This window comes from Amphichorda felina (assembly GCF_050947745.1).
Source record: "Amphichorda felina strain 45539 chromosome Unknown scaffold_9, whole genome shotgun sequence".
Lineage (NCBI taxonomy): Eukaryota > Fungi > Ascomycota > Sordariomycetes > Hypocreales > Bionectriaceae > Amphichorda > Amphichorda felina.
The window spans coordinates 1513975-1540545 of record NW_028145041.1 but is presented as its reverse complement, the minus strand read 5'-3'; the positions used below and the strand labels follow the sequence as shown (position 1 = coordinate 1540545).

General features: G+C 54.6%; 9 protein-coding genes across 9 annotated transcripts; 6 read left to right on the top strand and 3 right to left on the bottom strand.

The window, feature by feature from the left end:
• Positions 1 to 344: 344 nt before the first annotated feature.
• FCF1 (rRNA-processing FCF1 family protein) lies at positions 345 to 999 on the top strand (the record flags this gene model as incomplete). The annotated part of the gene is made up of 2 exons (XM_083198401.1): positions 345 to 380; positions 436 to 999. 2 exons carry the CDS (start codon positions 345 to 347, stop codon positions 997 to 999), a joined length of 600 nt encoding a protein of 199 aa, XP_083046136.1.
• Positions 1000 to 1367: 368 nt separating this feature from the next.
• ACO1O0_009047 (fungal specific transcription factor domain-containing protein) lies at positions 1368 to 3180 on the top strand (the record flags this gene model as incomplete). Its single annotated transcript, XM_083198400.1, has 5 exons — positions 1368 to 1492; positions 1579 to 1841; positions 1871 to 2013; positions 2216 to 2695; positions 2830 to 3180. 5 exons carry the CDS (start codon positions 1368 to 1370, stop codon positions 3178 to 3180), a joined length of 1362 nt encoding a protein of 453 aa, XP_083046135.1.
• Positions 3181 to 3222: 42 nt separating this feature from the next.
• Positions 3223 to 4011, top strand: ACO1O0_009046 (uncharacterized protein; the record flags this gene model as incomplete). Its single annotated transcript, XM_083198399.1, has 3 exons — positions 3223 to 3496; positions 3652 to 3809; positions 3901 to 4011. 3 exons carry the CDS (start codon positions 3223 to 3225, stop codon positions 4009 to 4011), a joined length of 543 nt encoding a protein of 180 aa, XP_083046134.1.
• A 4431-nt stretch (positions 4012 to 8442) lies between these two features.
• ACO1O0_009045 (NmrA-like family-domain-containing protein) lies at positions 8443 to 9873 on the top strand (the record flags this gene model as incomplete). The annotated part of the gene is given in 2 exon segments (XM_083198398.1): positions 8443 to 8448; positions 8464 to 9873. The coding sequence occupies 2 exon segments, from the start codon at positions 8443 to 8445 to the stop codon at positions 9871 to 9873; spliced, it is 1416 nt and encodes a 471-aa protein (XP_083046133.1).
• Positions 9874 to 11426: 1553 nt separating this feature from the next.
• ACO1O0_009044 (POT family-domain-containing protein) lies at positions 11427 to 13512 on the bottom strand (the record flags this gene model as incomplete). Its single annotated transcript, XM_083198397.1, has 4 exons — positions 11427 to 12163; positions 12225 to 12765; positions 12806 to 13167; positions 13224 to 13512. 4 exons carry the CDS (start codon positions 13510 to 13512, stop codon positions 11427 to 11429), a joined length of 1929 nt encoding a protein of 642 aa, XP_083046132.1.
• A 1851-nt stretch (positions 13513 to 15363) lies between these two features.
• Positions 15364 to 17006, top strand: ACO1O0_009043 (guanine nucleotide exchange factor; the record flags this gene model as incomplete). The annotated part of the gene is made up of 6 exons (XM_083198396.1): positions 15364 to 15385; positions 15438 to 15506; positions 15567 to 15808; positions 15862 to 15978; positions 16037 to 16818; positions 16874 to 17006. 6 exons carry the CDS (start codon positions 15364 to 15366, stop codon positions 17004 to 17006), a joined length of 1365 nt encoding a protein of 454 aa, XP_083046131.1.
• Positions 17007 to 17313: 307 nt separating this feature from the next.
• On the bottom strand, positions 17314 to 18057 carry ERG2 (C-8 sterol isomerase ERG2; the record flags this gene model as incomplete). The annotated part of the gene is made up of 2 exons (XM_083198395.1): positions 17314 to 17678; positions 17745 to 18057. 2 exons carry the CDS (start codon positions 18055 to 18057, stop codon positions 17314 to 17316), a joined length of 678 nt encoding a protein of 225 aa, XP_083046130.1.
• Positions 18058 to 18547: 490 nt separating this feature from the next.
• ACO1O0_009041 (uncharacterized protein) lies at positions 18548 to 20571 on the bottom strand (the record flags this gene model as incomplete). Its single annotated transcript, XM_083198394.1, has 2 exons — positions 18548 to 19983; positions 20037 to 20571. The coding sequence occupies 2 exons, from the start codon at positions 20569 to 20571 to the stop codon at positions 18548 to 18550; spliced, it is 1971 nt and encodes a 656-aa protein (XP_083046129.1).
• A 3328-nt stretch (positions 20572 to 23899) lies between these two features.
• Positions 23900 to 26050, top strand: ACO1O0_009040 (uncharacterized protein; the record flags this gene model as incomplete). Its single annotated transcript, XM_083198393.1, has 4 exons — positions 23900 to 24104; positions 24156 to 24422; positions 24488 to 25740; positions 25796 to 26050. The coding sequence occupies 4 exons, from the start codon at positions 23900 to 23902 to the stop codon at positions 26048 to 26050; spliced, it is 1980 nt and encodes a 659-aa protein (XP_083046128.1).
• Positions 26051 to 26571: the final 521 nt, after the last annotated feature.

The window sequence follows — 26571 nt, the reverse complement described above, 5'->3', positions numbered from 1 at the left end:
CGCGCCGCCTCAGCTTGAAGACGCGTCGAGCGTGCACTGGGCGACTGGCTTAGGTGGGTGCCCGCCATGGGTGGTCCGTGCACAGAAGCCGCCACCGCCTTTGTGACCGCCCGTGGCAGAATTCTTGCCTCCTCCAATTTTTATTGAACTGCCAATTTCCATCTCCAGACGACAAGTGCGACGGCCACACTACTTCAACGACCGACTTTTCGAGGCGCCACACTCGATATCTACCAGGCTCTAGACGACCATCAAGAGCGAACGGAAACTCGACACGCCGAGTTTTATACCTCCGCCGAAAATACTCACTACGAGACCGAACCTTTTCCATTTAGCGGGACACCATGGGTGTCGCTAAGAAGACGCGGAAGTTCGCAAAGGTAGGCAGGAAGCAGCTGAGCATACATTTCATGATGCGCTGACACTTTTCTTCAGGTCAAGCGCGTCATTGGCCGCCGCGATGATCGACTCCAAGTGAACAAGGCCAAGGCAGAGGCCCTCGCCAAAGAGAAGGCGCAAAAGAAGACAATATCGGGCGAACTTGTGCGCGAGGCGCCGCAGATGCCCAGCCACATGTTCTTCCAGCACAACGAGAGCCTTGTCCCGCCGTACAATGTGCTGGTCGATACCAATTTCCTATCGCACACGGTACAGCGCAAGCTATCGCTCCTCGACAACCTGATGGACTGCCTACTTGCCAAGTGCAACCCAATCATAACCTCGTGCGTCATGGCCGAACTCGAGGTTCTCGGCCCCAAGTACAGATTGGCGCTGCGCGTCGCCCGTGACGAGCGCTGGACGCGCCTCCAATGCGATCACAAGGGTGTCTATGCAGACGACTGTCTGATAGACCGGGTAAAAAAGGACCGGATTTACCTCATTGGAACCAATGATAAGGAGCTGAAGCAGCGTATCCGAAAAATTCCAGGTGTACCGATAATAAGTGTGGCGAGGGGGAAATACGTGGTAGAGCGGCTACCTAATGCGCCAGACTCATAACGCAGATATGATAATGTTGTAATGAATTTGAAATAGGTCTTTGCACTGCACAAGAATGATAGTGCGCAGCTTACGGTTGTCGAACCCGGAGTTTATTATGTTCTTAGGGCCGAAGGTTGCTTTGTCTGGTAAATATCACATGAAGGTGGGCATAAGGAGCAAAGTTGGAGGCAACTAAGAAGCAACCCCGGCTGAGTGAGTCTTCGCCCCATTCATCCAAGCTAGATTTTCTTCTTACTGGGTACTTGAATGAACGTCCATGAACCCCGCTCGATATCGCGTGATATTTAGACCAACAAAACTGGATAACAGCTTGTAACCGAGTTCCACTATCGCTATCGCGGCCAAGCGCGTCCACGGCTTACAACATGGACTCCGACTACGCCTTCGGCAGCCACTCGACAAGCGAGTCCTCCCAGCCACTGCAGCCGCCGCGCCAGAAGCGTTCGCGCATTCTCCTGTCTTGCGCGCCATGTCGCATGTCTGAGCTCAAGTGCGACTGGGCGCGCCGTGCGGGCAGTGCTAGAAGAAGGGCTGAGAGGACTTGTGCTAGTATGCGCCTAAGCCTATAAAGCGTAGGTCGGCCAAGTCCATGGCTGCGCGCCTGAAACGACTCGAGGGGATGGTACGCGGTATGATGGACGTCGGTGGCAATCTCACCCCCCAGCGGGGCCAGCCAGAGCTGGGGGAGCAGAAGCTGGGCAACGGGGAGACGCCGCAGTTCAAGGGACAGGTTGTGCGGGGCCAGAATGCGACGACATCGTATGTCGGGGGGACGCACTACATGGCTATGCTCGAGGACGTGAGCCGGAACTACATGTGGTCACGCGGTGGGCGAGTTTGTGAAGCTGATGCCCTCCACGGATCGAAGTTCTCAAGGACTACTTCGGGGACTCGGATAACGAGGATGGTGATTCTCCACCGGATGCAACTCATGGCCCGAACCTGCTCTTCTTCTCAAGCGGAGCTCCCAAAAATCGAGAAGACCTTCTAGCTCAACTCCCTGAGAAGCAGGTTGCGGACAGGTTGATTACTCGATACTTTCAGTCTAAGTGTCCTTCACAGCGTGAGCCTAGTGTCTTCGCCTGGTATGGTACTATGATTTGAGACCCTGATAGTGTTTAGGCATCGTCCATCGACCTACGTCTGCACGAACGGTAGGTACTAGATTCAAGTTGTACTATATGTAGTTACGGAGATACCTCACCTGCTGTAGTACGCTCGTTTCTGGCAAGACCCAAGCGATGTATCCCTCCACTGGATAGCCCAGCTATTCATGATGCTGGCTGCGGGCACATTCTTCAACATCTTCCAGGCTCCTCACGAGATTGACAGCGATTCACCCGTACCAGCTGCCGACCGCATCAAGCTCTACAGGTCATGCGCCGGATGGGCTCTTGTCTGGGGCAAGTACATGCAGCCTAACGCGACAACACTCCCCGCCTTCATGCTCTACGTTGAACCCCACTTCATCTTCAACCGCGCAGCTCAGATGAACTGCATTGTTTCAGGGTTCTGTGTGCGTCTCATGCTTAAGATGGGTCTGCACCGGGACCCAGACAAGCTGGCCGGCCTCACCCCCTTCGAGGGCGAGATGCGCCGGCGTATGTGGAACCTGGCCATCCAGGTCGAGTCGATAGTCGCTTTCCACATGGGCCTGCCTAGTATGATGCAGAGCATCGAGTCGGATACAGCGGTACCCCGAAACCTCGAGGACGATGACTTTGATGAGGATACTAAGGAGCTCCCACCAGGGCGCCCCGATTAAGTCTGGACGAGCACGACGTATCCTATCCACAAGACCAGAATCGTCAGGGTCTTTGTGCGCAGATCGCCAAACAGATGCACGCTCTGACACCGCCCAGCTACAGCGAAGTTCTCCGGCTAGACCACCTCCTGCAGGAGACGTGGCGCAGCGTGCCGTCCTTCATGATGGTCCGGCCCCTGGACGAGTGCGTCGGCGACCCGCCCATGCTGTTCATGCAGCGCTTCGGCCTTGCAGCCCTGTATAACAAGAGCCGCTGCGTGCTGCACCGGCGGTACCTGGCAGAGCCGGTGACCAAGCCCGAGCACGACTACTCGCGACAGCAGTGCCTCCAGGCCGCCCTAACGCTTCTGGGGACGCAGGTCATCATCTGGGACGCCTGCAAGCCGGGCCACAGCCTCGCGCACCACGGGTGATTCATCTCGTCGCTCGCTGTGCACGACTACCTCCTCGCGGCTATGGTGCTGTACCTGGTCATCCAGAACGGGCAGTACGGTGACCCCAGCGGCGGGCACGACTGGGCGGACGGCCAGACGGCGACGCCCACGCCGTCCAAGCAGGAGCTCAAGGAGATGATTCAGCGGTCCCACGACGTCTGGTCCCACGTGGCTGAGACGACGACCGAGATGAGGAAGACGGCCGACACGCTGGCGGTCATGCTGGCGCGTCTGGGTGTGCCCGTGGACCGGGATCTCAGCGTGACGGACGTCCCGTCTATCCCGCAGACACAGAGTTCAAGCAATAGATCTGTAATATCTTCGTCGGCGATGCCCCAACCCTCTTCTGGCGTATCTGGCAGTACTGGTGACCACTTTTCATCCGTAGGCTTCGATGGTATGGTTATATGTTTAAAAGCATCTGTGGATTGTTGCTAAATTCATGTATAGACTCAATATCCGGCACTAGCCAGGCCTTCTTCTCGGTTCCACAGGCGACCGAAGTTATAGATAGCATGTCCTTCCCTGGGATGGAGTCGGGAGGCAACATTCTTGGCACGTTCGACCTCGGCTCTTCGTGGATATCGGCACCTAACAATATGGACTGGGTTCGTATCGCCCCGCCTTTGTGGAAGTCATCACGACTCGACTCGGCTAACTTTAGCTCCAGTGATTTCTTGATATCTCTCTCGCGCACAGCCACACGGCCGCGGCAACGCAAACGGGCCCGGCCCCATCTGTATGGAGAGGGCACCGCCGATGGACGGCATGGCCTGGGATACAGCACCCAGCCAGCAAGGCACCGAGTAACACCAAGACTTTGTAATTCGTTACCGTCGCTTCTAGCAGCTGGGTATGAAACATGGGCTTTTGCATATAAAACACGGATGCTTTGGTCTTACCTGAGACTGATGATGTCGGGCGAAACTCCGACAGCAAATGCTGAACATGCGGGACGTTGAATTATCCTACGGTCTGAAGAGGGCGTGTAGCGCAACGTTGGGGAGATGCCATGACGCACCTCACTTGAGATCCGGCGTGCCTGTCAGGAGTGACGTGCGTGACATTGTTGGTACCCGCCGGCAAGTCGGCATTCTGGCAGATCCGCGTGCGAAGCAATATATCGCAAACAAGCTCGAGCGGGGAGAATGAACAGCTGTTGACAGTCCCCTAAGCCTAAGCGAGAGGATGTATGTATGTAAGTAGGCGTGTATGTCAGCATACGGTAGGTACCATATATACAGGCCGCAGCTACCGGCCAAGGCAGGGCCATATGGGAATTGGACTGGATGATTCGCAATTTGGATATGTATGTATTATGTATGTAGGGCAACTAGGCATGCAGAGTCTTGCACACCGGCCGCGGAGATGCGCAATTCGACGCGGGGCAGCACGAACGCACATCGTACATATTGGCACATCTCCTCGTACAGAGTACTATGTACTCGTACGTACATGCTGTTATTGTGGTTTCGTCGAGTATGACGGGATAACCAGAGCGGTTGGGGGGCGTGCGATTGTACGTAATTGAAAGCTGCGAGAAGACGGCACTTGATCCGGCTGCCGATGAGGAGTTTTTTCCCTTTCTTGTTCCACCGTCTCATCCCACCGGGATGCGTACATAAGTGGGAGGACCAGATGCAGAGACGTGGCAGCGAGAGAGCCATTTACAAAATTACAGTAATATGCGGATGATCGGATCCATGGGTCTGCGGGGTTGGCGGTGCTGCTTCTGCATAGTACGTCGTAGTACGTACTTGATTTAGTATTGGCACGCAATGGCACGTTCTCCAGTTTGGCGTCGCCATTGATGGGAGTCAATCGTGATCCACGACGGCGGGTCTGCTGTCAGTGACACTGGTTCCTAGCCTGTCATCCGCGAATAGTAAGTGAGCAATAATTAGGGCTCCGAGAACGTCGAGACCTTTCGGGCCAGCCATGTACATCATACTGCCGCTGAAGCAGCAGATCGGCAGTGACTCCAGTCTCGGCGCGGCCACATGGCTGAGATCGGGGTTTGATGCCTGGTACCCCGTGCATGGTATACAATATCCAATGCTTCCAGGAGCGTCTGTGCGAACGTTGGGCGATGAACGCCTGGTAATGCCATTAACTCAATGGGATTACGGATAGTATGGCTCGCTTGCAATGGACGCATGGAAGCAACAGCCTCTAACTCCATCACCATTCGTAAGCACCCCATCCCGCAAAAGCCACCGACGGAGATGGGCGGGCGGGATCCATCATGGTCGAAAATATGGATACATATCGTCGTCAGTGGCCTCGCGTGCGGGTCAGCCACGAGGTTAGGGTGCTGTATGCGACTGGACGTCACATTATCAACTTGCTGCAGGCTCTTGCCAGTCTGGTGACCAGACAATTGCCAGGAGAGCAGAATCTGCCGCCACGCTGCGCAAGGACGGTCGATGGCATGATTCCGTGGGCGAGCAAATGGCATTGAGAGGGTGAGGTCGATGGGTAACAGAGATGAGAAATGGAATTGGGGTAAAATTTTTTGACTGGAGGCTCAGGCCAAAGTTTTAGGTAATGCAGCATTGCTCCGGTCTAGCGCGGCGGCCCCAAGAGAGCTCACGAGACCCCAACAATGGGGACAGTTTCCCCAAGGTACTATGTACGGATAGTGCGGTAGAAACACAGAGGGCCAGAGCCTAGAAGGCAGGGCCAGCAGCAAGCAATCGAGTAATGGAAACCGGCAGAGGGCGAATGAGGTTCGTCATGTCCATGGCCGGCTTCCGATGCCGCAATCCAGCACCACATCATCGCCATTGTCTGTCTGTTACCCTTTGCGCTCGACTCGAGATAAGGACCCCGGCGGTGTGCCCAGCAAGGTCACAGGAGGAATCCCGTCGCCGAGTTGCGTGCTTGTAGAAGTCTCTCACGCATCCTGTTGGGTGTTCTTATTTTGTAGCGTCACTGGGACCAGCCGGCAGGTCGGGGAAGGCTACGGACACTCGTGCATAGTACTACTATCAACCAACAAGGCCGCAAGGCGTCTCCAGAATCTAGTACTACGAGTACGAATATGCTGTTAGCGCCCTACCCGATGACAGCGTGATGAGAGACATCTGCGAATTGGACCACCCCCAGGATCCTTGTGTTTGCAATTGCAATCAACAGGGGCCCCAGTGCAGTCAGCAGCCATATTCCCCGATTGGACGTTACAGGACACAGGCCAATGGCGTTGAGGATTTGGGATTGAGATACGGATAATCGCCAGGTGGTCTCTAATATGGACGGTCGGAGTGGAATGATGCTCTGGGTGGTAGATGTGGCTGGCCGTCATGAACGCAATGCAGACTGCAGCCAAGGAGCATGGCCGGGCTCGGAGGTGGTGGGTGGGGACTTTGGGGGACTTTGCTCGACAGGGCGGCAGGGCGAGAGACGACCTGGGCTTGCTATTCGTCTCGTAGGCATAGCGGGAGTCTCTGTACGACGGGAGAGGGGGTGGTGGCAGCAGAGTGCTCCAGAAACACGAGCAGAAATGCCCCCGAATGCGGCCTTCTCTTTAACACGGTGAGCGTTGACGGGTGCTGATGGGAGCGCAAGAGGCGTGAGCTAAACTGCGCATGCCCAGGCTGGGGCGTCAGGTCTGCTGTGGTCTTGTTTCGCCTCGTCGTTGTACCTTGCACCGGGACCAGCGGACGGTATCAGAATGGCGTCGTTTCTGGCATACTTTTTTCCTTGTTGGCTTCCAAAGCTTTGGTCAGGGCAGTTCTCGGCGTGCTGATAACACCTTCTCGTCAACATCACTTCACCTCGAGGGTGCTTTCCACTCCTTCCCCCCCAGGTTTCTTCGGGTCCCCTCCATCCTGCCTCTTTCATACTACTACCTACAGATTACTCGTAGCAGCATTACATACTCGCCATTGTCTGGCCTTCAGTCCGTCTCTCGACCCCTCTGTCGTTTCACCCGCCGACGTCGCAGCTCGACAAACGGTCCGCCCAAACGGAGCTGCTGTTAATCTGTTAATCTCACTGGACGCGCACCACCAGTCTCCTTATCGCCAACCAACCACCAGCCTCGCTAAATAAGTTCACCTTGCAACGGGAACAGCGCCGTGATAGCCAAACAGGACGAGCGGGCCCGATCAAACATCACCCCGCCATCACCCACGAGCCCACGATAGGACTTCTATTGCGGTGCAATTCAATTCCCAAAACCGCCCGCCTCTTCCATTTTGGACGGTGGCACCAGGATACAGGGTGGCATTGGCCTCCCCGAGTTGACTGATATCCGACCTGCTTGTGTCTTTTTTCCGTCTTTTCGCCGCCTCTCTGGCCTAGTTGCATCTGCATATCGAAAGACTCATACACATGACGCTCTGACCCTGACACTTTTATCTGCCTAAATCCCATCGCGAGTCTTTCTCGTCACTCCATAGTATTTACCTCAGGTACGGATTCCGAAGACCATCCGCTTTCTCCAGGTACGTGCCACCAGACCAGACGCGCCCCGGATTCTCCCAGCCCCTCCCCCTCGTCCCCCCCTCCATCCTAGCCTGAGCAGTCAAGTCCATTGCCTGTCCCTCCGTTTCCCCATGTCACTTGGCCCCCGACCTGCCCCTCAAGGGCGTCGTACTTTGTCCATCAGGTCCCTAAGCAGGGCCCAGAATCCCCTACCATAATCAACTATCCCATCTGCCTTTTGCCCATTCTTCTGGTATCCTATATATCTCCTCTCTCTCGCCCCGGCCCCAACTCAATTCATTCGGTACCCTCTTCGAACCCTTGTACCCTCAGTTCCCCCACGCGCAGGCAGACAATCACATTCTCCGGCCAGGGTTCTATCCTGTGCTGCTGGCGACCCATTATCCGTATCTTTCTGTTGTGTTCCCGCACTACTTCCCACTCGTTGCATTGGCTAGAGGACTCTTCTGGTCTTTCGTGGCCCTCCCAACCTGTTCCAGCACCGTCACCGGTCCACAGCCATACATTCATTTTACGTACTGACTTGTCGATTCATGGGCTGATCCAGGCCACCTCTGCCCTTACGTTTCCCCACCAGTAGCGCATCGATTCCAGAATTTCTGGCCCAGCATCGGCCACCGCGCCCCGAGACGGCCCCTCCCCCTCTGTTCGCAGAAAGAGAAAAAAACGGGCGGGCTAGCGTGTGCCAACCACGGTCGCTGTTGCCCTCTCGCCTCTGCATAAAATATTCCTGTACCTTCCTGGGCCTGACCTTGACGTCTGGCTCTGTCCTGAGGTCCTGCCTTGGTATACATGTCGGTTCACGTCCTGCAGCAGCGAGGCGAGGTCGCAGCCATGCCAGCGCAGCTCAATGGGTCCGTCACGCCCAGCATTCCCATCCACATCGCCAACGACCAACCGAACGCCCGAAAGCAGCACAAGCACTCGAGGTCATCGTACTCGGAGTCGTCGCCGCTCGCTAGCTCGAGAAACAACTCGGTCACTTTCCGCCCACCAAAGAGGATGATGTCGTCCCCCGACAAGACCATTGCCATTATCAATGCCTCCGGCCGTCAAGCCGCGTCTCTCATCCGGAATGCCACGGCCGTGGGTTATCGTGTCCGCGCCCAGCTGAGGAATCTTGAAGGCGTTGTTGCAACCGAGGTGTCGACCAATCCCAACGTTACTGTTTTCGTCGGCGAGCTGTATACTCGACAAAACCTCACCGAGGCCAACAAGGACGTCACCCTCAACGGTCCCATCTCCGGTGTCGGTATCAACCACGACCTCATATCAAGCCTCTTCCGCGGGGCCCAGCTCGCCTTCATCAACACCACCTTTTACGGCGATGAGCTGCAGATCGGCAAGGCCCTCGCCGATGCTGCCAAGAAGGCCGGGATCCAGCATTACATATACTCGTCCATGCCCGACCATGCTGCTTATGACCCCAGCTGGCCGTCTTTGCCCCTCTGGGCCAACAAGCACAAAGTCGAGGACTATGTCCGGGAGTTGAAGCTGCCTGCGACTTTTGTATACACAGGCATCTATAACAACAACTTCACCTCTCTCCTGTACCCTCTCTTCTGCATGGAGGTCCAGGACGACGGCTCGTTCGTGTGGCAAGCCCCATTCCACGAGGATGCCAAGCTGCCCTGGCTCGATGCCGAACACGATGTTGGCCCGGCAATCTTGCAAATCTTCAAGGATGGAGTCGCCAAGTGGAGCGGGAAGCGTATAGCCCTGGCGTACGAATATCTTACGCCCAAGGAGGCTTGTGAAGTATTTGAGCGGGGTGTTGGGCGCCCTGTTCGCTACGTCCGAGGCCCTATCGAGATCAAGGTGCGGATTCCGGCTGGCTACCGAGAACAGCTCGAGGGCCTCGAAGAACTCTTCAGCAAGGATGAGCTGGATCCAAAGAAACAACCCCCGTACTTTGGCGACGCCCAGCTGGAGAAGAATTGCCCTGCTCAGGCACTGGAGCTGTGGGAAGGCCCCCGGGGCCTCGAAGAATATGCTAGAGAGATGTTTCCTCTGGAGGAAGAGGCCAACGGGCTGACGTGGATGTATGACGACGAGGAAAACGAAGTTACAGAAGATGAGGGAGTTCAGGCAACAACAGCGTCGGTCGAGCAACTGCGGATCAACGACGACGATGACGGCGACGACGACGACGACGAAGACGACGACGACGAAGGCCTTGTAATGCGTGGACGGAAGAGGGACGAGGAGCAATGGCTCGCATGACATATCCCCCATGCTTCGAGCGCGTCATACGGCCATTCGCCGCCCCCAGCCGCCCACAGCCGCAGCGTCACCTCGAGGCGGAACCTGAGCATTGCATTTCGGCGCGTGGACAATTTCCCTCATTCGCGAATAGAGCCGAGGCCTCGATTGGCGATGATCCTTCCTCTGTCGGCAGCTGTATTTTTGCGAGCGCGGATTAGCATCTTGGACGAACGGTTATCACGGCGAATGGGGCGACGCTCGTCCGAATGTGGCCCACGGGATTTTGGGAAATTCAATTAACAAGCGAAACTTTGATGTTATTTTCTCGGCGTTGATGGTTAAGGGATAAGAAAAAGTTTTAAAGGGAAGAAATGACTGATGCTGGGAACGCGAACATGAAGAAGTTTGTTCAAGCCGGCATACGGGGCCATTTATTATTTTCGGGATTCGGCAGGCAAGACATATGCTAGGACGGGCTAACGAGCCTAGCCATAGGCAGATAAAATCGGGGGTCCTTTTTTCTCGGGTATGACGAATGTATGTATAATAACAGCAGGCAGCATACGTTGAGAAAATGGGCTGGTGGTGGCCACGGCTGCCGCTGGTCTGTGGCCCTTTCAACACTCAATCGAAAAGATGAAAAAGCCGAGAACAGAGGGACGGGGAATGTGTGCGTGAGAGAGTCTCGTGAGCATGGGGGGCGCCCTGCGACGCAGTAGCCCTTTTATTGATTTCGAGGAACATGGTCGAGGTATCATGCCAGGTATTCATTCATTCATTTGCGCGGGGGATGGACGACTGGACGTGGGGGTTGAAGACCTCGATGGCACGATGACAAAATAAAACGAGACACGTGGTCGAGCGGAGCCTGCATGAGATCGCAGTCACCGGAGCTCACGTGTGCATGTTTTTCTGACACGCCCGGTCGCATCGGGATTCATTCCGTCCCCCAGCCTCCATCCCACAGAGAAATTGGGGTTGACGCGCGGGGGTGATGCTCATCAATAACTCGTGTGTTTGTTCATGTAGATTATGTTTGTTTCCCTCTTACAAGCACAGCTTCACTAATGCCTATGAAGCCCGTCGTGATGATGGAGGTCTCTAAGACTGATGCGCAGGATGGATGGGATAGATGAGATACCTAGTAGGGCACAGTGAAACTGCTCGGGCTGTACTGATTCTCCAAGTACCTCTCTTCCGGCTATAACCTCCACTAGTAGTACTATTATAACAATCCCATTATAAACAAATGAGTACCCTAATATATATAGCACTATCGCTGCAATAAATGGATCAGCATCGCCATAATAAGCACTGTATCTCATGGGTTTATAAGCCGAATGGCAATACACAGAAGGCATGCATTTGACCATCTCGTCAGGTTCGAAGAGGCGCGAAACGTCTGCACAACAATGTTACTTGGTATCTTAGTAGCGACTGATACGTATCATATACGTAGGTACGAATAATCACGTAGAGCAGAATCTCTACGGCACCATCATCCATCAACCACATTTCCCAGGGGCTCCCTGAGATTACATGCACCCTCTTCAGCTTCACCCTTTGGCCTTTCACATGGCCTTGGTATCACCAGCGGGCTCATCCACCCCGGCATCGGAGATCCGCTTGGGAGGCGGAATCTCAATGTCGGTGACCTTGTTGGCGACGAGACCCTCGGGCAGTTCGTTGAGCTCATCCTCGATGACGTCTAGATGGCGAAACTGGAGATAGAAGCAGGTGCCGCCGACAAAGGCCAGGCATGCGACCAGAGTGTAGTTCCAGACGAGCAGGGGGTCGGCGGCGAGACCAGTGAGGGCCTGGCCGATGGCGGCGGCAAAGGCCGTCATGAAGAGGGCAAAGGCCTGGACCATGGAGCGCATGTTCTTGGGAGCCTTGGAGTAGGCGTACTCGAGCGACGTGATGGAAGCGAAGACCTCAGACAGAGCGATGAGGATGTAGGAGCCCGACTGGGCCCAGACGTTGATTTCCGCCGGGGGGCAGGCCTCGGACGCGCCCAGTTCGTCATTCCAGCGCTCCCCTGAAGCGTGCCAGCCGCACTCCGAGCGCTTATAGATGTAGTACTGGATGACGGCGGACCAGATCATGGCGGCACAACCGGCGTAGAAGCCGCAGGCAATCTTCTTGATCGGCGTGAAACGGATACCCATCTTGCGGAGCGTGGGGTAGATGAACAAATCGTTGAGGGGGATGAAAATAAGGAGAGCGAAGGGGTTGAGGTTAGTGATGACATCGTTGGGGACACCATGGCGCTTCATGACGGCAGCCTGGGAGACCAGGTTGTTGTTCGCTGGTTAGGACGGTTAGCTCGAGATTCTGGGGAGCCGACTAAGGGAGGAATGAAGACGTACTCTGGTTGTAGCAGAGCCAGAACAGGGGGTACCAGCAAAAGACAGCACAGGCAGAGAAACCACGGCGCAGCTCATCGACCCAAGCGTCGTCAAAGTTCATCCAAGCGGGACGGGTCTCGGGCGTGAATTTGGAGGGTTTGACATTCTCCCAGAAGGTGCCGTCGTGCATATTCTTCCACGTCTGGAAGGGATTGATGGACCAGCGACCCTTCTGGGCCAGGAAGAAGGTCTTCATGGCGGGGCCGAGGACCGAGCCACCGGGCTCACGGCGAGCGTAGCGCTTGCGGCCCCAAATCATGACGGCAGGACAGATGCACAGCATGACGGTGGGTAGGGTATAGGAGAGGTAGAAGCCGACGTACTTCTCGGCCCACACCATGCTGATCTGGCCGGCAAGCGCGCCGGCGTTGATGAAGAAGTAGAACCAGTTGTAGATGCGCTCGCCCGTAACGGCCGGGTCAACAAGAACGCGCTCACCGCTCGGCAGCGTCTTGACGTGAAGGTGCTGGTCGCCGAGCTGCTCCACGATCAGGGGGTTGACCTATCATCCAGTGTTATCCTTGCTAACATTCAGCTAGAACCAAAGAGGGGAGTAAACTTGCGTTGGGCTTGAATCCTCCGGTCCCCATTCCAATGACAATGATTCCGAGAATCATACAGGCAACGGAGCCACCCTGGCTAGGGATAACCGGGGGAATGGCAGAGATGACGAGGATGAGGTGGCCAATGATGTCGACTCCAAGGGCATAGCTGATGGTCTTGTAGCGGCCCCAGTACTGATCAGCGATGTAGGCTCCAAAAAGAGGCATCAGGTACTGCCAGAACTGGTTGAACTGGGTTATCCCAGTCGAGGCGCGCTGGCCCATGCCCAGGACACCGGGCTGGGTCGCATCGGCGCCGGTGGTCGAGCCTTTGGGGAGCTCATGCTGGATGAAGTTGGTGACTTGGGCAAGTCAGCTGAGGAAATCAGGAACAGGAAAGAGGAGGTGGATGGCATACAAACGACGGTGGTTCCATAGTAGGAGAAACGCTCGCAGAGCTCGACGAAGGCGATAGTGAGCAACTTGGGGGGGATTTTGGTGGGGACACGGCGCAGTGTGACGAGGTCCTCTGCGGTGGGCACACTCTCACCGTCGGCGATAGAACCGTCCTCGTGGGCGTTGAAGGCGGCGTTGAAGGCGGCGCGCTGGGCAGTCTCGGCGATGGCGATGGAGTCATGCTTCTTCTCAATGGCCTCAGTGCGCAGCTCAGCGCCGCCGACGGCCTCGAGGGCGTCGCCAGTGGGCATAGTGGTATGAGTTGGTATGGTCGACGTCCTACTCTGGGGCTGAATAGTATGTAGTAGTATCCGTAACGCCGGAAAATATCAGCGAGGGACTTCTCATTCAGAGACCTTTTCCAGGGCGGCGGACATGGCCCGACTTATACTCGTAGATATGCAGGCGGCCTGAGACTCGAGCCAACAGCCAAGGGAGAGTCCGACACAGACCGATGTAACCAACCCCAGGCGGATAGCATCAGAATGGCAATAATAAGCCAGTCTGTGCCGCGGGCAACAGGCTGGGCATTTAGACAAGGCAGAGCAAAAAGGCCGAGAGGGGCAGGAGGGCAATGGTCCAACCGTCGGTATCCGTAGTACAGCCCTGTACATAGTACATAGTACAGGGTCTCTGTGACTTGTAAGATAAGACCAAGACCTCGCAGCTTCATCCTGGCCATTGTGTGGGTGACGAAGCATGCACTTTGTGGTTGCCAGTGATCGACCCTGGCCCAAGACGCTGCTGGCATGGAGCTTCCTCATAACACGGGTCGGTCGCTGCCCTTTCTGGCGCCCTTTTGGGAGGCCAGTGGCCCGGCAGAGAAAGGCGAAGCCTCCACTTCCCGCATGGTGAGGGTCCGCATGGCGAGGGTCCGCACGGCGAGCGTTGATCACATTGGACGTACAGTTGGAGACCGTACGAGTGGACAAGAAGTATGGAAGTTGGGAACTGACCTAAGGTAGGTAGGTGGAGGTGGAGCAGGTAGCCGCAACCAATTTAGTTGTCGGAGCCAGTGCCACCCACTCCAACTCCCTCTCTCCCTCCCACACCTCTGCATAGAACTAGTACCAGGCTCGAAGGACCAACGAGCACCAGCCAGCATTGCAGCAAGGTCGCATCCGGCTCCCCAGAGTCCCCGCTGGCACTTGGCACTTTGGCCCCCATTGGAGCCAAGATTGAAGGTTAATGCAATGCTTAACAGCCAACCTTATTCAACCCTGTCCAGCCTTCACCACCCTTGTCCAACCCCCCTTACCTTCCCCTCCCCGTGGATACTAGTAATATCTTTGCCTACTCGTACACGGTACAATCGCCCTCCTATCTTTCTCCTCTCTAGGACCCTATTCATTTTGCTCTCGTCCTCCTTGCCTCGCCCATCTTGGCGCTGAAACCCAAGCCGGACCACCTTCCCATCCCACCTTAGCCCCCGAAGCTAGAACCTTCGCATAAGCTTCTCTATCCGTATGCTCGGCGCAAGATACCCCTCTCTTTCGCAAAGGGAGCCTGGGCCGTTGTATGTCCAACTCTGCCTTCTACAAGTACGAATATATCAGGTAATATCTTTTGTTAAGTACGTAATACTAATGGCTGGCTTGTGGAGGATGCTGTGAGCTGTGTCTCTAAATATGATACTACTTACGCTACTTGGTACTAGTAGTACTCCAACATCCCTACTGGACTAGGAGTCAGAAGTAGAATGAATTCTGCACTAGAACGAGAAGGCTGTAAACAACCAGCTCTATTAGAATTCTCATTGCACACTCCCCTGAAATGGTTTAATTTTTTTTCCCCATAGAAGAAACGAAAAGATGAGGCAAAATTCTCTAGTATCTCCCACTGCATAGACCACAGGGTAGGTAAATAGTATCACGTGCTCCCTCCCCGCGCTTGTATCCCGAGTCGTCATAGGTAAGACAGCCACATGGTGGGGAACTGTAACTGCTCGCGAGTTGTAGAGCAGCCCCACGCTTTGACGTTCACGCACATCTACACCGAAGGCCCCTACATCTGCAGAGTGATGCTGCATAAAACGGCACCAGGACCATCTCAACGTAGAGATCAAGGCGCGTGAATTAAAAGTGACACGGCAGACCCTCGCCATGGCGGCCATCGACGGACCCAGTCAGTCACCAAGCCCTGGAGTTTGGACAGCTCACTGTTGACCAGCGAGCAGGGTCCAAGGCCGACGTTGATAAGCTCCTCAAGCAGCTTGATGCCCCGGGGGAATCCACTGGCAGCGGAGGTAACTTTTGCCACATCTGACCAAGCGCCCTGGACAAGTATCATGCTGACTGCTGGGCAGAGCTTGAGAAGTACCTGAAGCAGCTCCATGCATCAACACGCATGCTTCCTGACGCCGCTCTCGAATCGCTGTACTCGAAAAAGGGAGTCGGTATCCTGGGCCGTTATGCCTTCCAGGAGCCCCCGAAGCCGGAGCATCTGCCCGCCCTGAGGTGTCTCAACAACGTCCTTGTCCGCTCAGTCGCGTCAAGAGAGTTGGTGTCGACCGAGATTGGCGCCCACAAGATTGTGGCTACATTAAAGGTTCTCCTTTTTTCCCACGTGGATGATGGTATCTAGGTTGCTGACAGCTATAGCACAATGACCCCGAGGACGAGTTGGCTCTGGCCAATATCCTTATCTTCTCATCCCATGGAAACCTAGATCTCACCTCATCCTTTGAGAATGACGGTCTTGCCGAGGCGGTCAATGCTGTGAGAATGGCTCCTGATTTTCCTTGGTACTGTAGGCTCTTGTTGACCTCTTCTACAGACTGTTGCCCGCCATGCAGAGACAGGGTCCCTGCCAACCGCGGAGCCGACCTCGTCATGCGCAGCCACCCTGAGGCTTCTGTCGACACTAGCTGCTCGTTACGAATCACACGCTGAACAATTCCTTGGCTCAGTAGACCCAATTTTGGATATGCTGTCCCAGATGACCGTCCCCAAGCCCCCGTTGCAGAATCCTGTTTCCATCCTTGTCCACTGCCTCCCTGTTCTCCCTCTCCAGAAAAAGGAGAAAATATCCGTTAAAGGTGTGGACAAGCTAGTGGAAATCCTCGAGAGCTGCTTAAGCTCCTACGGATCTAACGACAAGGAGAATGAGTTTTTGCCTCTGCTTCTGGCTTTAAACCACATCTCGCAGTCCGAGGCTGTCGAAGCCAAGGACCAGTTGAAGATGAAATTTATACCCACTGATGAGGACCGCAAAGAGGCCCTGGGGAAGGGGAAAACCCTGCCGCACAAGCTTCTGCACTTGTCAAACATGTCCATGTACCCCGAGGTCCGAGAGGTCATCATGACAATGTTCTTCGAGCTGTCCGACAAGGACCCGTCGCGGTTCGTGCACAATGTGGGCTTCGGAAACGCGGCTGGGTATCTGTCCTCAAAGGGCATCGAGATTTCGCAAAAGAATCTCGGCGAGGAGGCCGGGGCTGCTGATGTGAACCCCATCACGGGCCAGAGGGTGGACGCCGAGTCGGTGCCGGACCTCCCCGAGATGACGGACGAGGAGAAGGAGCGCGAGGCTGAGAGGCTGTTTGTCCTCTTTGAGCGGTACGTCTTCAGCTTCTCGTTTGGGTCTTGACTATTACTGACGTGTTCCTTATAGGTTGAAGGCAACAGGCGTTGTGGACGTCGAGAACCCGGTTACCCGGGCTGCCCAATCAGGGAGGATACAAGAACTCCCGGATGATGCGAGTGACGAAGGTGATGATGATGACGATAACAAGAAGAAACCTTGATAGCAAACCTTGCAATTCCAATCAACTTCATGGCGAGGTATCTCACTTGTATGGGCAAATAGTACCCTGCATCGTGGTTCTATTCCATTACGATCTATTCGTATATCATTCTAGTCTCTAGGCAATAGCAAGCACAGCTCCCCCAATTGAGCGCCAGGCTGCTGCATCTAGGAAGCCGACTGCATTATTACAAATATGCTATAACCGGCATCCATATATATCCACCCACTCCTCCAACGCCAGTTCCACAGTTCCGCTCAATCATGGTGGCAACCCCAACGCCCCCCGGGGCCTCAGAACAACCAGTTTAGAGCTTCCCCTTGAGCAGGTTGGAGATCATCTCCCTGCCGGTGATGCGCGTCGTCTTCCATAGGGTGGGGAAGTCGAGGGTGCTGGACAGGCCGTCGGCGAAGCCGAAGAAGAGCATGGGGGGGATCCAGCCGCGGGCGTACTCGAGCGCGAAGCAGCTCTCGGGCATCTTGTACTGCTTGACGTCGCCGCGGCGCAGGTGGTGCACGCTGCCGGCCGGGTACACCTCGGGCTCGTACTCTCCGGGGACGTAGGCCGTCTGCACGCCCGTCAGGATGTGGAAGTAGTCGTCGGCCGTGTGGCGGCCCGTGTGGCCCTCGGTGCCGATGGCGGTGCCGAAGATGATGAGGTACTCGGTAATGCCTGGCGCATGTCAGTACATGATCGGGTATTAAACTGATCAATTGGCACAATCCGCCGGGAGCTTACTGGCGTGGATGATGTACATGCCGCCCATGGCGCCACCGGCGTTATTGAAGACCCAGTCCTCCTCGAGGTTGACGTGCGCGGGGGAGCGCTCGTTGAGCTCGGCGACAATGTACTCGACAATGCCACGCGTGTTGTTTCCGTGCTCGGCGATGCCGCGCTTGGCCAGGTCGTCCAGGTGCTCCGTGTCGAAGATGTAGAATCGCTCGAGGTTCTGCTCGACGAGGTAGACGACCGACGACAGCAGCGCGGTCAGCAGGCCGAGGATGGCCAGGAGGCGGCCCATGCCGGGCGCCGAGTCGGTTTTCGCAGGCATGGGGGGCTGTGTGGAGGAGTGTGCAGAAAAATTAGGGAATATTAGTACAGAAGCGTGGTGAAGAATGGCGCATACTATTTAAAGGGGATGAGGTCCAGGGAGGCTTCCAGTCGCGAAATCTCCAAAGGGACTGTGGGGTTTCTGTGACCTGTGCGGCTGTACCTGGAGCGGCCCCACCCACCATAACTCGGCATCCGGGTGTCCCGCATGGCCTGAGGAACCCCCTGACGTGCAGACAATAATATTACGAATAGGGACATGGCATCCTCCAACGCCCTTCTCCGACGTAGAAATCGAGGCAAGCTCGTCGCAGTGAATTGGATCCTTGACACGCCGTGAACGCCGTGTCTCCTATATAGATGTTCCACCTACCCTTGTAAGAGCATTGAAATGACCGACCTAATCCGGATATCCATACCATTACTTCGTACACTACCATCCACCCCGTAGAGCCACCCGCACATACAAATTGTTAGAGCAGCGCGCTACATCAAGCTACCTCGGTATCCGACTCAGCCATAATCTCCGTGCGGTCGGGGTCGTCGAGGTCATCGTCGACACGCTCGTCGTCTCCAAGAGCCGTCTGGTCGGCCTCTTCCAGCTCAATGTCGTCCATGGTCACATCGCCATTAGCATCGCCGTTGATCTTTATCACAGGCCCAGCAGCACCCTTGGCCGCATCATCGGCGGCCCCGCCGTTGGGCTTCTGCTTCTTGATAGGCGCAATAACTCCGAGGTGATCCTGGCCACTCCAACGCGCAAGGCGACGCGTTGCTCGTCGCAGCGCTGCGGCATATGCACTAACTTCTTCTCCGAAATCATCCTTTTCGGACCTTAGAAGACATAGCCCTCCTATTCCCTGCTCCCTAAACGCCGGGGTTTGGTTGTCGGTGCTTGGGATGAGGTTACGCGGGGTCACGTCTTCGCCGTCACTGTCCTCGAGTGCATCGTCCTGGGTGTGGACCCTCTTGTAGGCTCTGAAGACAGCACCGTCCTGCCTCCGCAGCTTCCGGCTTTTATGATGCTGCCTGCGAAGGCCGCGATCTAGGATATACTCGACACGCTCATGGCGATTGCGCTCAACCGCCAGTTGGTGAGCGGTGGGGGGCCGCGGCTTCCGCGCGACGACTCCCTCGGTACCAGCTCGGGCTGGTGATGAGCCGTCGAAAATCTGGTATTTGAGCGGTGCGCCTCGTCGACTGGAACCTCCTGGTGCTCCCCGGCCTAGACTCTTGGGCGGAGGAGTGGACCTCGTACTATCAAGATCCGACTCGTGCTTAGATGGTCGGATTCGAGGTAGAATCGCGGGTCCGTCATCGGCATATGGCACTCTGATCTTGCCTCGCCGGTTCTCTCTTTCATTAAGATAGGCCTGGTCCATCTCTAGAATCTTGGCGCGCGTCTTTTGCTTCTCCCTGCCAAACTCGATCTCCTCAGGTGTATCCACATTTTCTGGGGGTGATCCTTCTCCGATAGGAATAAGTTTCGGGACGCCCTGGTTGGCCACATCCAGCCCATAGTCAACGCCAGGGCCGAAAGGGTTCTCATCGCACCCTTCCTCAGTGAAGTCGGATTCGAGGTGGAACCACATGAGCCAGAGAAATGCCATTGCTCGCGACTCGCTGGTGTATTGCGTCTTCATGATGAGGTCGTGGAATTCGTGATTTTTCGGGAAGTGCAGCTCAGCGATCTTGGATGCTGCGTTGCACATCACAAATATGAGATTAACAGGATTTGTCCGTGGAACTGATGGCTGCTTGATCTTGTCCAAGGTGTTAGGCTCATCCCGATCTTCCGCACCGCCCTTGAGGATCGACTTGAGCCGCGGGGCGTCCTGGAGCTGTTTGTATGCGTGAGCATCTTGGTGAGCCTGCAGGGAGGGGATCGCGTGGTAGGTCCGCAGCTGTGCGCGCATCTCGGGGAAGACTAGCGATAATCAGCACCTGCTGGCTCGAGTACAAAAGGGGGGTTCTTCTCACAGTTGAGGGTGGTGTTCATGCGGCCCATGTTGACCAACAGACATACCATGGCCATACCCTTGGCAGCCTCTCTGTCGCTCAGTAGTTTGTCCCGCAGAACTTTGCTCGTCTTGGTGCTCCGCGACATGGTGTCGATATAGAGATCGGCGAAATTCTGCTTGCCCAGCGTAGAGTCGTAGGAATTGGTGAACACGGCCTGCTCATTGTCGAAGACGGCCTTCAAGAAATCATACTGGATGTCTTCTCTCCACAGCGGCTCGCCGTCTTCTTTCTTCAGGTGCCTGATTTTGCCAATCTGCTGCTGGCCGCCATCCTTATCCTTGGAATGCGCCGATTTGCCCTTACCACGGACAGGCTTCTCTGTGGTCTCGTCAGGAGTTCCATCATGCATCGTTGCATCTTCGTCGTCGTCGGCGCCGCGAGACACGAATGATTTGCCTTCCTGGGGTGGCGGAGAGCTGGGAGCAACGTCGGACGGGGACGGGCTCGAGGGCACCGTGTCCGGGGGTGACGGGGTGTCTAGAGGTGCAGACATGGCGAAGGAGTTGGGGGCGCCCGAGGACGTCACCAGGGAAGGGAGCGCGGTTGGCGAAACGTGTGGTTTGCGACGAGATTGACGTCGATTAACGACTCATGGCTGGTTCGAGGTGCCTATGCGAAAAGATGGAGGTGCGGTGCAGGTCAATGTCGGATCGTTCAGCGGGTGGCGGGGAGCGTCCAGGTGGTGGTGAAGGAAGTTTTCCAGGCGTTGGGAGGCAAGGCTGTACAGGGACAAAGGAAAACGGCGGGAGTGACGAGAATGATGCGGCCGGGGCGGCCTTCCCTCATCTCGGCTTGTGCACCTTGCAGCTGAGGCGCGTCAGTGATGCGCTAAACCGCCAGTGGGCCTGGGCATCTTGATAGTGGACAGCTGGCAGGGGCTGCAGCCTTCACTCACCGTGAGGTGGTCCGTGCACCGTCGCAGCCGTGCAGTGCCTGGCGACCTGCACCCTGCAGCTAATGTTTTCCACTTCGTGAACCTGTTGCAATCATCAACAAATCGACCACCACAGAGCAACACCCGCGACGAGGGCCACGGCCACTCCAGGACTTTACTAACCCACAGCAGTGATACAGAAGAGGCGATAACGACTGAGTTAACAGGTAAGCATCTCGCAAGGTGAGCCCACAGTCTACCCCCGGCGCCTCGTTTTCCAAGAATGTACCCAGCTAACCCACCTGCAGTCGACGCGCCGCTTGACGAGCACAAGCCGTCCAACCTCCATCATGTCGACTCCCGTGAAGACAACACCCGCTCCGGAAGCGCCAGTCACTGACAGTCCTGGCACCTGGCGACACCCTCGACTCGACGAAATCACAAGGCGGCGCAATGCGACCACCTTCTCCGAGAAGAATGTCCGGCAAATAGCCTACGGGGCCATCGGCCTTGCTGCCATCTGGCTGCTACAATCTATCTCAAAGCTCAAACATGTCCGCAGCATGTATGTCGCCGTGGATGGATGCGTCGCTTTGAGGACCTTGGCTAACTGGCTCAACAGCATACCCGACTCAGCAGGACCGTATCTAGCATGGGGGTGGATCTTCTTGCAAATAATCCCCCTGCTCAACGTCGTTTCCGCCTGCCTTCCTCTGATGCGTCGCGAGGATGATCTGTCCGACATCCCGTTGACGCCGGCCCAGCGTAAGCTCCTGGGTCTCCCGCAGACATCGGGCGCGCCCACGCCAGACGCCAAGTATAGCACCCCCCCGCGGTATTCGCGAACCCCGTCTATCGCAGGCTCGGTTGGGAGCAGAGGCAGTTACGCGAGCTCCCCACTGTCGGGCCGGGGAAGCCCAGCTCTTCCAGGTGGGGGATCAGGCTCTCCCTATTCGCCCATGGGCAGCCCATTATACAAAAAGGGGCTTGATCTCGCCGCGAACGGTCGGAGGTCTTCTTTTGGAAGCCAAAGTCCGTTTGCGGCAAGCACTTCAACGAACCTCTTCTCGGATCCCGGCTCCCCTAGCCCGTCGGGGGGCAAGCGGACTAGTGTAGGGCTGAATAGCAAATGGCTTTATGAGAGGGGGCGGAGGTCATCTGGGAGCGCGTGGATGCAGTAGCAGCGAAGGAAGAGTGGTTTGTATGTTCACGGGGCACTCTGGCATGGGAAGCCACACTGCCAGGGACTTAGAGAGTGTTGAGTGCGCCAGTTGGGGGCTCAGAGCTCACGGAATGATATATAATGACATGACACATGATTTCCACGTTGTTGCTTTATTATCCATTGTTTGGCCCTGAAAACTGGTCGTCTTCATTCCTGCGTCTTAAAGGGGAATACTATCTCCAACTAATCCCATAAGTACTAGTACTCAACACTGTCCTTGTGTGATCAGCTCCAAATTCATGTCAAGATCACCATCAGTTTGTTTATTTTCTAAACCCAGTACCCAATACCCAATACCCAATGCGTAATAGGTAGTCTATATTGTATCCAAGCATATCCGCTAATTATGTATGAGGCAGTCGAAAGCAAGTTGCAATTGAGATTCTGGGGGGGAAAAGCATCAGTTATTGTATACTGTAAATGGAATGGATCACAAATATCCTACTTATATGAGTGTAGTATAGCCCTCAGGTCGGGTCAACGTTGAACTCCGCGTTGAAAAAGGGGGGGACGAAGCCATCGGCGGGAACGACCTGAGCGGCGCCCATACTGAGGTTGAAGCCCAGTGATTCGCGAGGCGGTCCAACAGAGTTATGATAATGTAACCGACATCTCCAATTGGAAAGCAGCGGGGAGACACTGGAACGTTGTCGAATAGGCGCTGTTGGACAGAAGATGTCGGACAGAAGATGCCGGACAGAAGATGTCGGACAGAAGATGCCGGACAGAAGATGCCGGACAGAAGATGCCGGACAGAAGATGCCGGACAGAAGATGTCAGACAGAAGATGTCGGACAGAAGATGTCAGACAGAAGATGTCGGACAGAAGATTTCGGGAATCCACAGGCCCAGAGACACTTCTCAATGGTAGAACAGAGTTCAGCCAACCTTTATAGAAAGATCGTTTCTCGTTTAAAAGAACAAAAAGAAAAGGATTCTTCTGTTCTCGGTGGCAATGTGAGGGAAGGGTTAGCGAGTAAAGTTACTCAGCCTGTACCAATTTGAGTTAATATCACAATATCACACGATGCCCAATCATGATCATAAACATTTATGTTAGGCATACTAGCGAGCTTCAACACTGATTATATCTTCTCTAATTTCCAATAGCGGCCAGGGCCATATTAATAATGCTGGCCCGCCTGTGAACTTACCATCAGATCAAGTTCCTATTTAACCCAATCAAAACCCGTCAACGAATCATGTTCTATCCAGTTTGATCGACGTGTATTTACTGAGTGTTATTATAATCAGGGGCTTACGATTCCACCAACCCCGGATCCACGCGGGCTTTCTGCAACCCGTGATCGAGGCCTGAATGGCTCTATGTGGCTACTTGATGAAATAGACTATAGCATATTGAGCATGGTAATTGTAATCATTTGGTGTGACTGTATCTTTTTGGAGTGATTGTAACCATTTGGAGCGATTGTATCCTTTTGGAGTGATTGTAACCATTTGGAGTGATTGTATCCTTTTGTAGTGATTGTATCCTTTTGGAGTGATTGTATCCTTTTGGAGTGATTTGGACAATTTGGAGTGATTGTGGCAGAGCCTGGATGAGTTAAATATGGTATGTTTTTCCCCTGAGCGCTGAAATTCAACTTCACCCTCAGCTCACCTTCCAACCTCTCCCTCAGCTCTGCCATCAGCTCTATAAATTTCCTGAGGCGCTTGAACTTTCACCTTCTCCCACACTTCAACAACCCTCACCTTCCAACGATGTCGACTCCCAGACCATCCAGTGTCCATGCCGTTGCCGTTGAGGTACGCGACGACTGGGAACCCCAGAGCTCAGGCCAAATCCTGTCCCCCAATTATGGGCCATATCTGAGCGTGGAGAAGGGGGAGCAGGCTTGGTGTTACCAAACTACGCCTGATCTCACTCTGGCCTTCATTGGCACGCTGGGTAACTCTCCGCGACGTGGTAAGTTCTGTGGCTTGTTGCAATTTTGTTTCTGGTTCTAATCTATCACAGGGTGGGTTCCGACCTATGCCTTGTTGAAGGGTAACCCAGAACAAGACCCTCCTCCCATCGACCTCCCAACTCAGTTCAACGACAGCTCTGGAGCATCTACTACAATCACGAGCCAGAACGTTCTCCAGCAAACCCTCCGACATCTTTGGCAGACAATTTCTCGCAACAAGGACCTGATCCTAAACACTCTCCCTGGCCTATCTGACGATGCCAAGAAGATCATGTTCCACCCTCACGCGGCCCAGTATGGCGATATGGTGTACGATAGTATGTCCTTGTTCTCTTCAACCAATCACCCAGATTCGAAAAGTACTAATCATTTTGAGCTATAGGTCTCATCCCTGGATCCCGCAATATCATGGCCAATGGCAAATTCGACCCTTCTCAACTTCGACAATTGCCCGCCGTGAGTCACGCATACACGTCGAAGGAAGTTGGCATCTATGCCATCGTTTATGGAAACTTTGGAGGAAGATCCTTTGGTTCTCAGCAGTACCAGGAAGCCCTTTACATTGGCCAAACTGTTGACTTTCAGAACCGAGATGCAAGTCACCAGTCGTTCACCAACAAGTCGCACTCAAACCACTATCACCTCGCAGCAGCAGCAAAGTCTCGCAAGATGATTCCAATCATTTTCGGGCCAAAGACCGACATGCCTCCAGATTTCTTGGACATTGCCGAGTTCTCCATGGTTCTTCTCTTCCAGACTTGGCATCCAACCCTCTTCAAGCCTTCGAATGTCAACCTCATCGGGTCCTACGGTGTTGATTTTGAGGCAGCACAGATCTTTGCTAACGTCGCGAGAAAAACTGCACGGGAGACAGGCTGGGAGCCAACCAGTCTCCTGGGTTTGAACTGGATCACACCCATTATTCGCAATCAACACGCGGATCAGAAGTGGGTGTCGTGGTATGAGCCGTCGAGACAAGCCTACATGCACCGCACCCGCCGAACACTCTACAAATTCTCTGAAGACAGGGCACAATTTAACTGGGCTACGGGTAGGGACATCGCTGTCCCAGGTGACCTCCTCAGTGCGGCTCAATTCACGAATGGCCAAATTCTTCACATTACTGCGGAGCTACAAATTGACAGCAACCGTGCCCGCAAGCCTCACCCATTTAGATGGGCTCGCCTCCCGACTAATGTCGGTCGAAATGAAGAGCTGGAGAAGCTTGATGCACTTGCCATCAAAATCGAGTGGCTCTCCCCTGGAGGATCCAAGTGGCAATGTGCCTACTTGCTTCCTGATGACAACAATATCCTGTACATCTATCGCACTGGCCTAATGATGTTGATGGACATCACAGAGACATCCTACTCAGGAGGCCCTAGCTGGTTGCCACAACGTCCCCAAACACCAGTCCAACGTTTGGAGTACGACCACCTTGGGCAAAAGCTGACGGTGAAGACACTGCAGCCGAGAGTAATTCCCTGGCCGCAAGACAATTCCATTCAGCAGAATGCGGCGAGACTTCGAGAGAATTTTCCTCTGGATCGTTTCCCAGCTATGAAGATCGGAGTGAAGCCAGACAGGATGCCGGAAGTGCGGGCCGCCTGTGATCTCTGCGTCTCCCAGAGGACGGTAAGCTTGTATCCTTTAACTGACTCATCTATTTCAGTCACTGACCATTCTCCAGACCACTCAGTGCCAATTCATGCAGGATAGAGGGTCCTGCCAATTCTGCATCCTGCTCAACCGTCCCTGCACATTCACTCCCATCGGAATGGTCGAGCTTATTGAGGGAATGAAGCAGAATGGCCAATTCGAAGAGCTTGGAATCCCTGTTAATATTGGCAAACTGATGGGCGGTTTAGTTTTAACTCTCCCTCATGCGCCATTTGACCCGAACGTGGAGGACGAGGAGCACGCAGAGTTGGCGGCCGAGGATTGAGGGTAGATTATGACCCTAATTAGAGGATATGTGGTATTGAGGGAGGCTTTGCGAATTTTTGACACCGAAGAAAGTATGGAAAAGCACACCTAATTGCTATTAGTATTACCAGGTATCGTTCTGATTGCAAATTGACTCGGTTAGTCTTGCACAAGCAATGTACACATCTCGTGCCAATAGCCATGATCCCCAGGGAATTAGATACCGTGCCTTGCTATCCGACACTATCTCTTTTGACGACCTTATCTTGACGGTGTGAGTTAAATTCTGTCCTATGTTTCAGTCTCCCACTTTCCATCGAGATTAGGTAAAAGGGGGGGTGTCCAATATCGAATTTCGGTGCTATGAAACGTCTATTTTAAGTAGTGCTATTCTTTCCACGCAAATTGACCCGTATAGTCGCAAGACTTATTACAGAGTCTGCTTTAGTTTACATTGAGTCCCACCCGGCCGTTCTGCCCTCATAGACTACCTAAGGTAGGTGAGGTACCATGTTTACATGATAGAAGTCTAAGATAGTC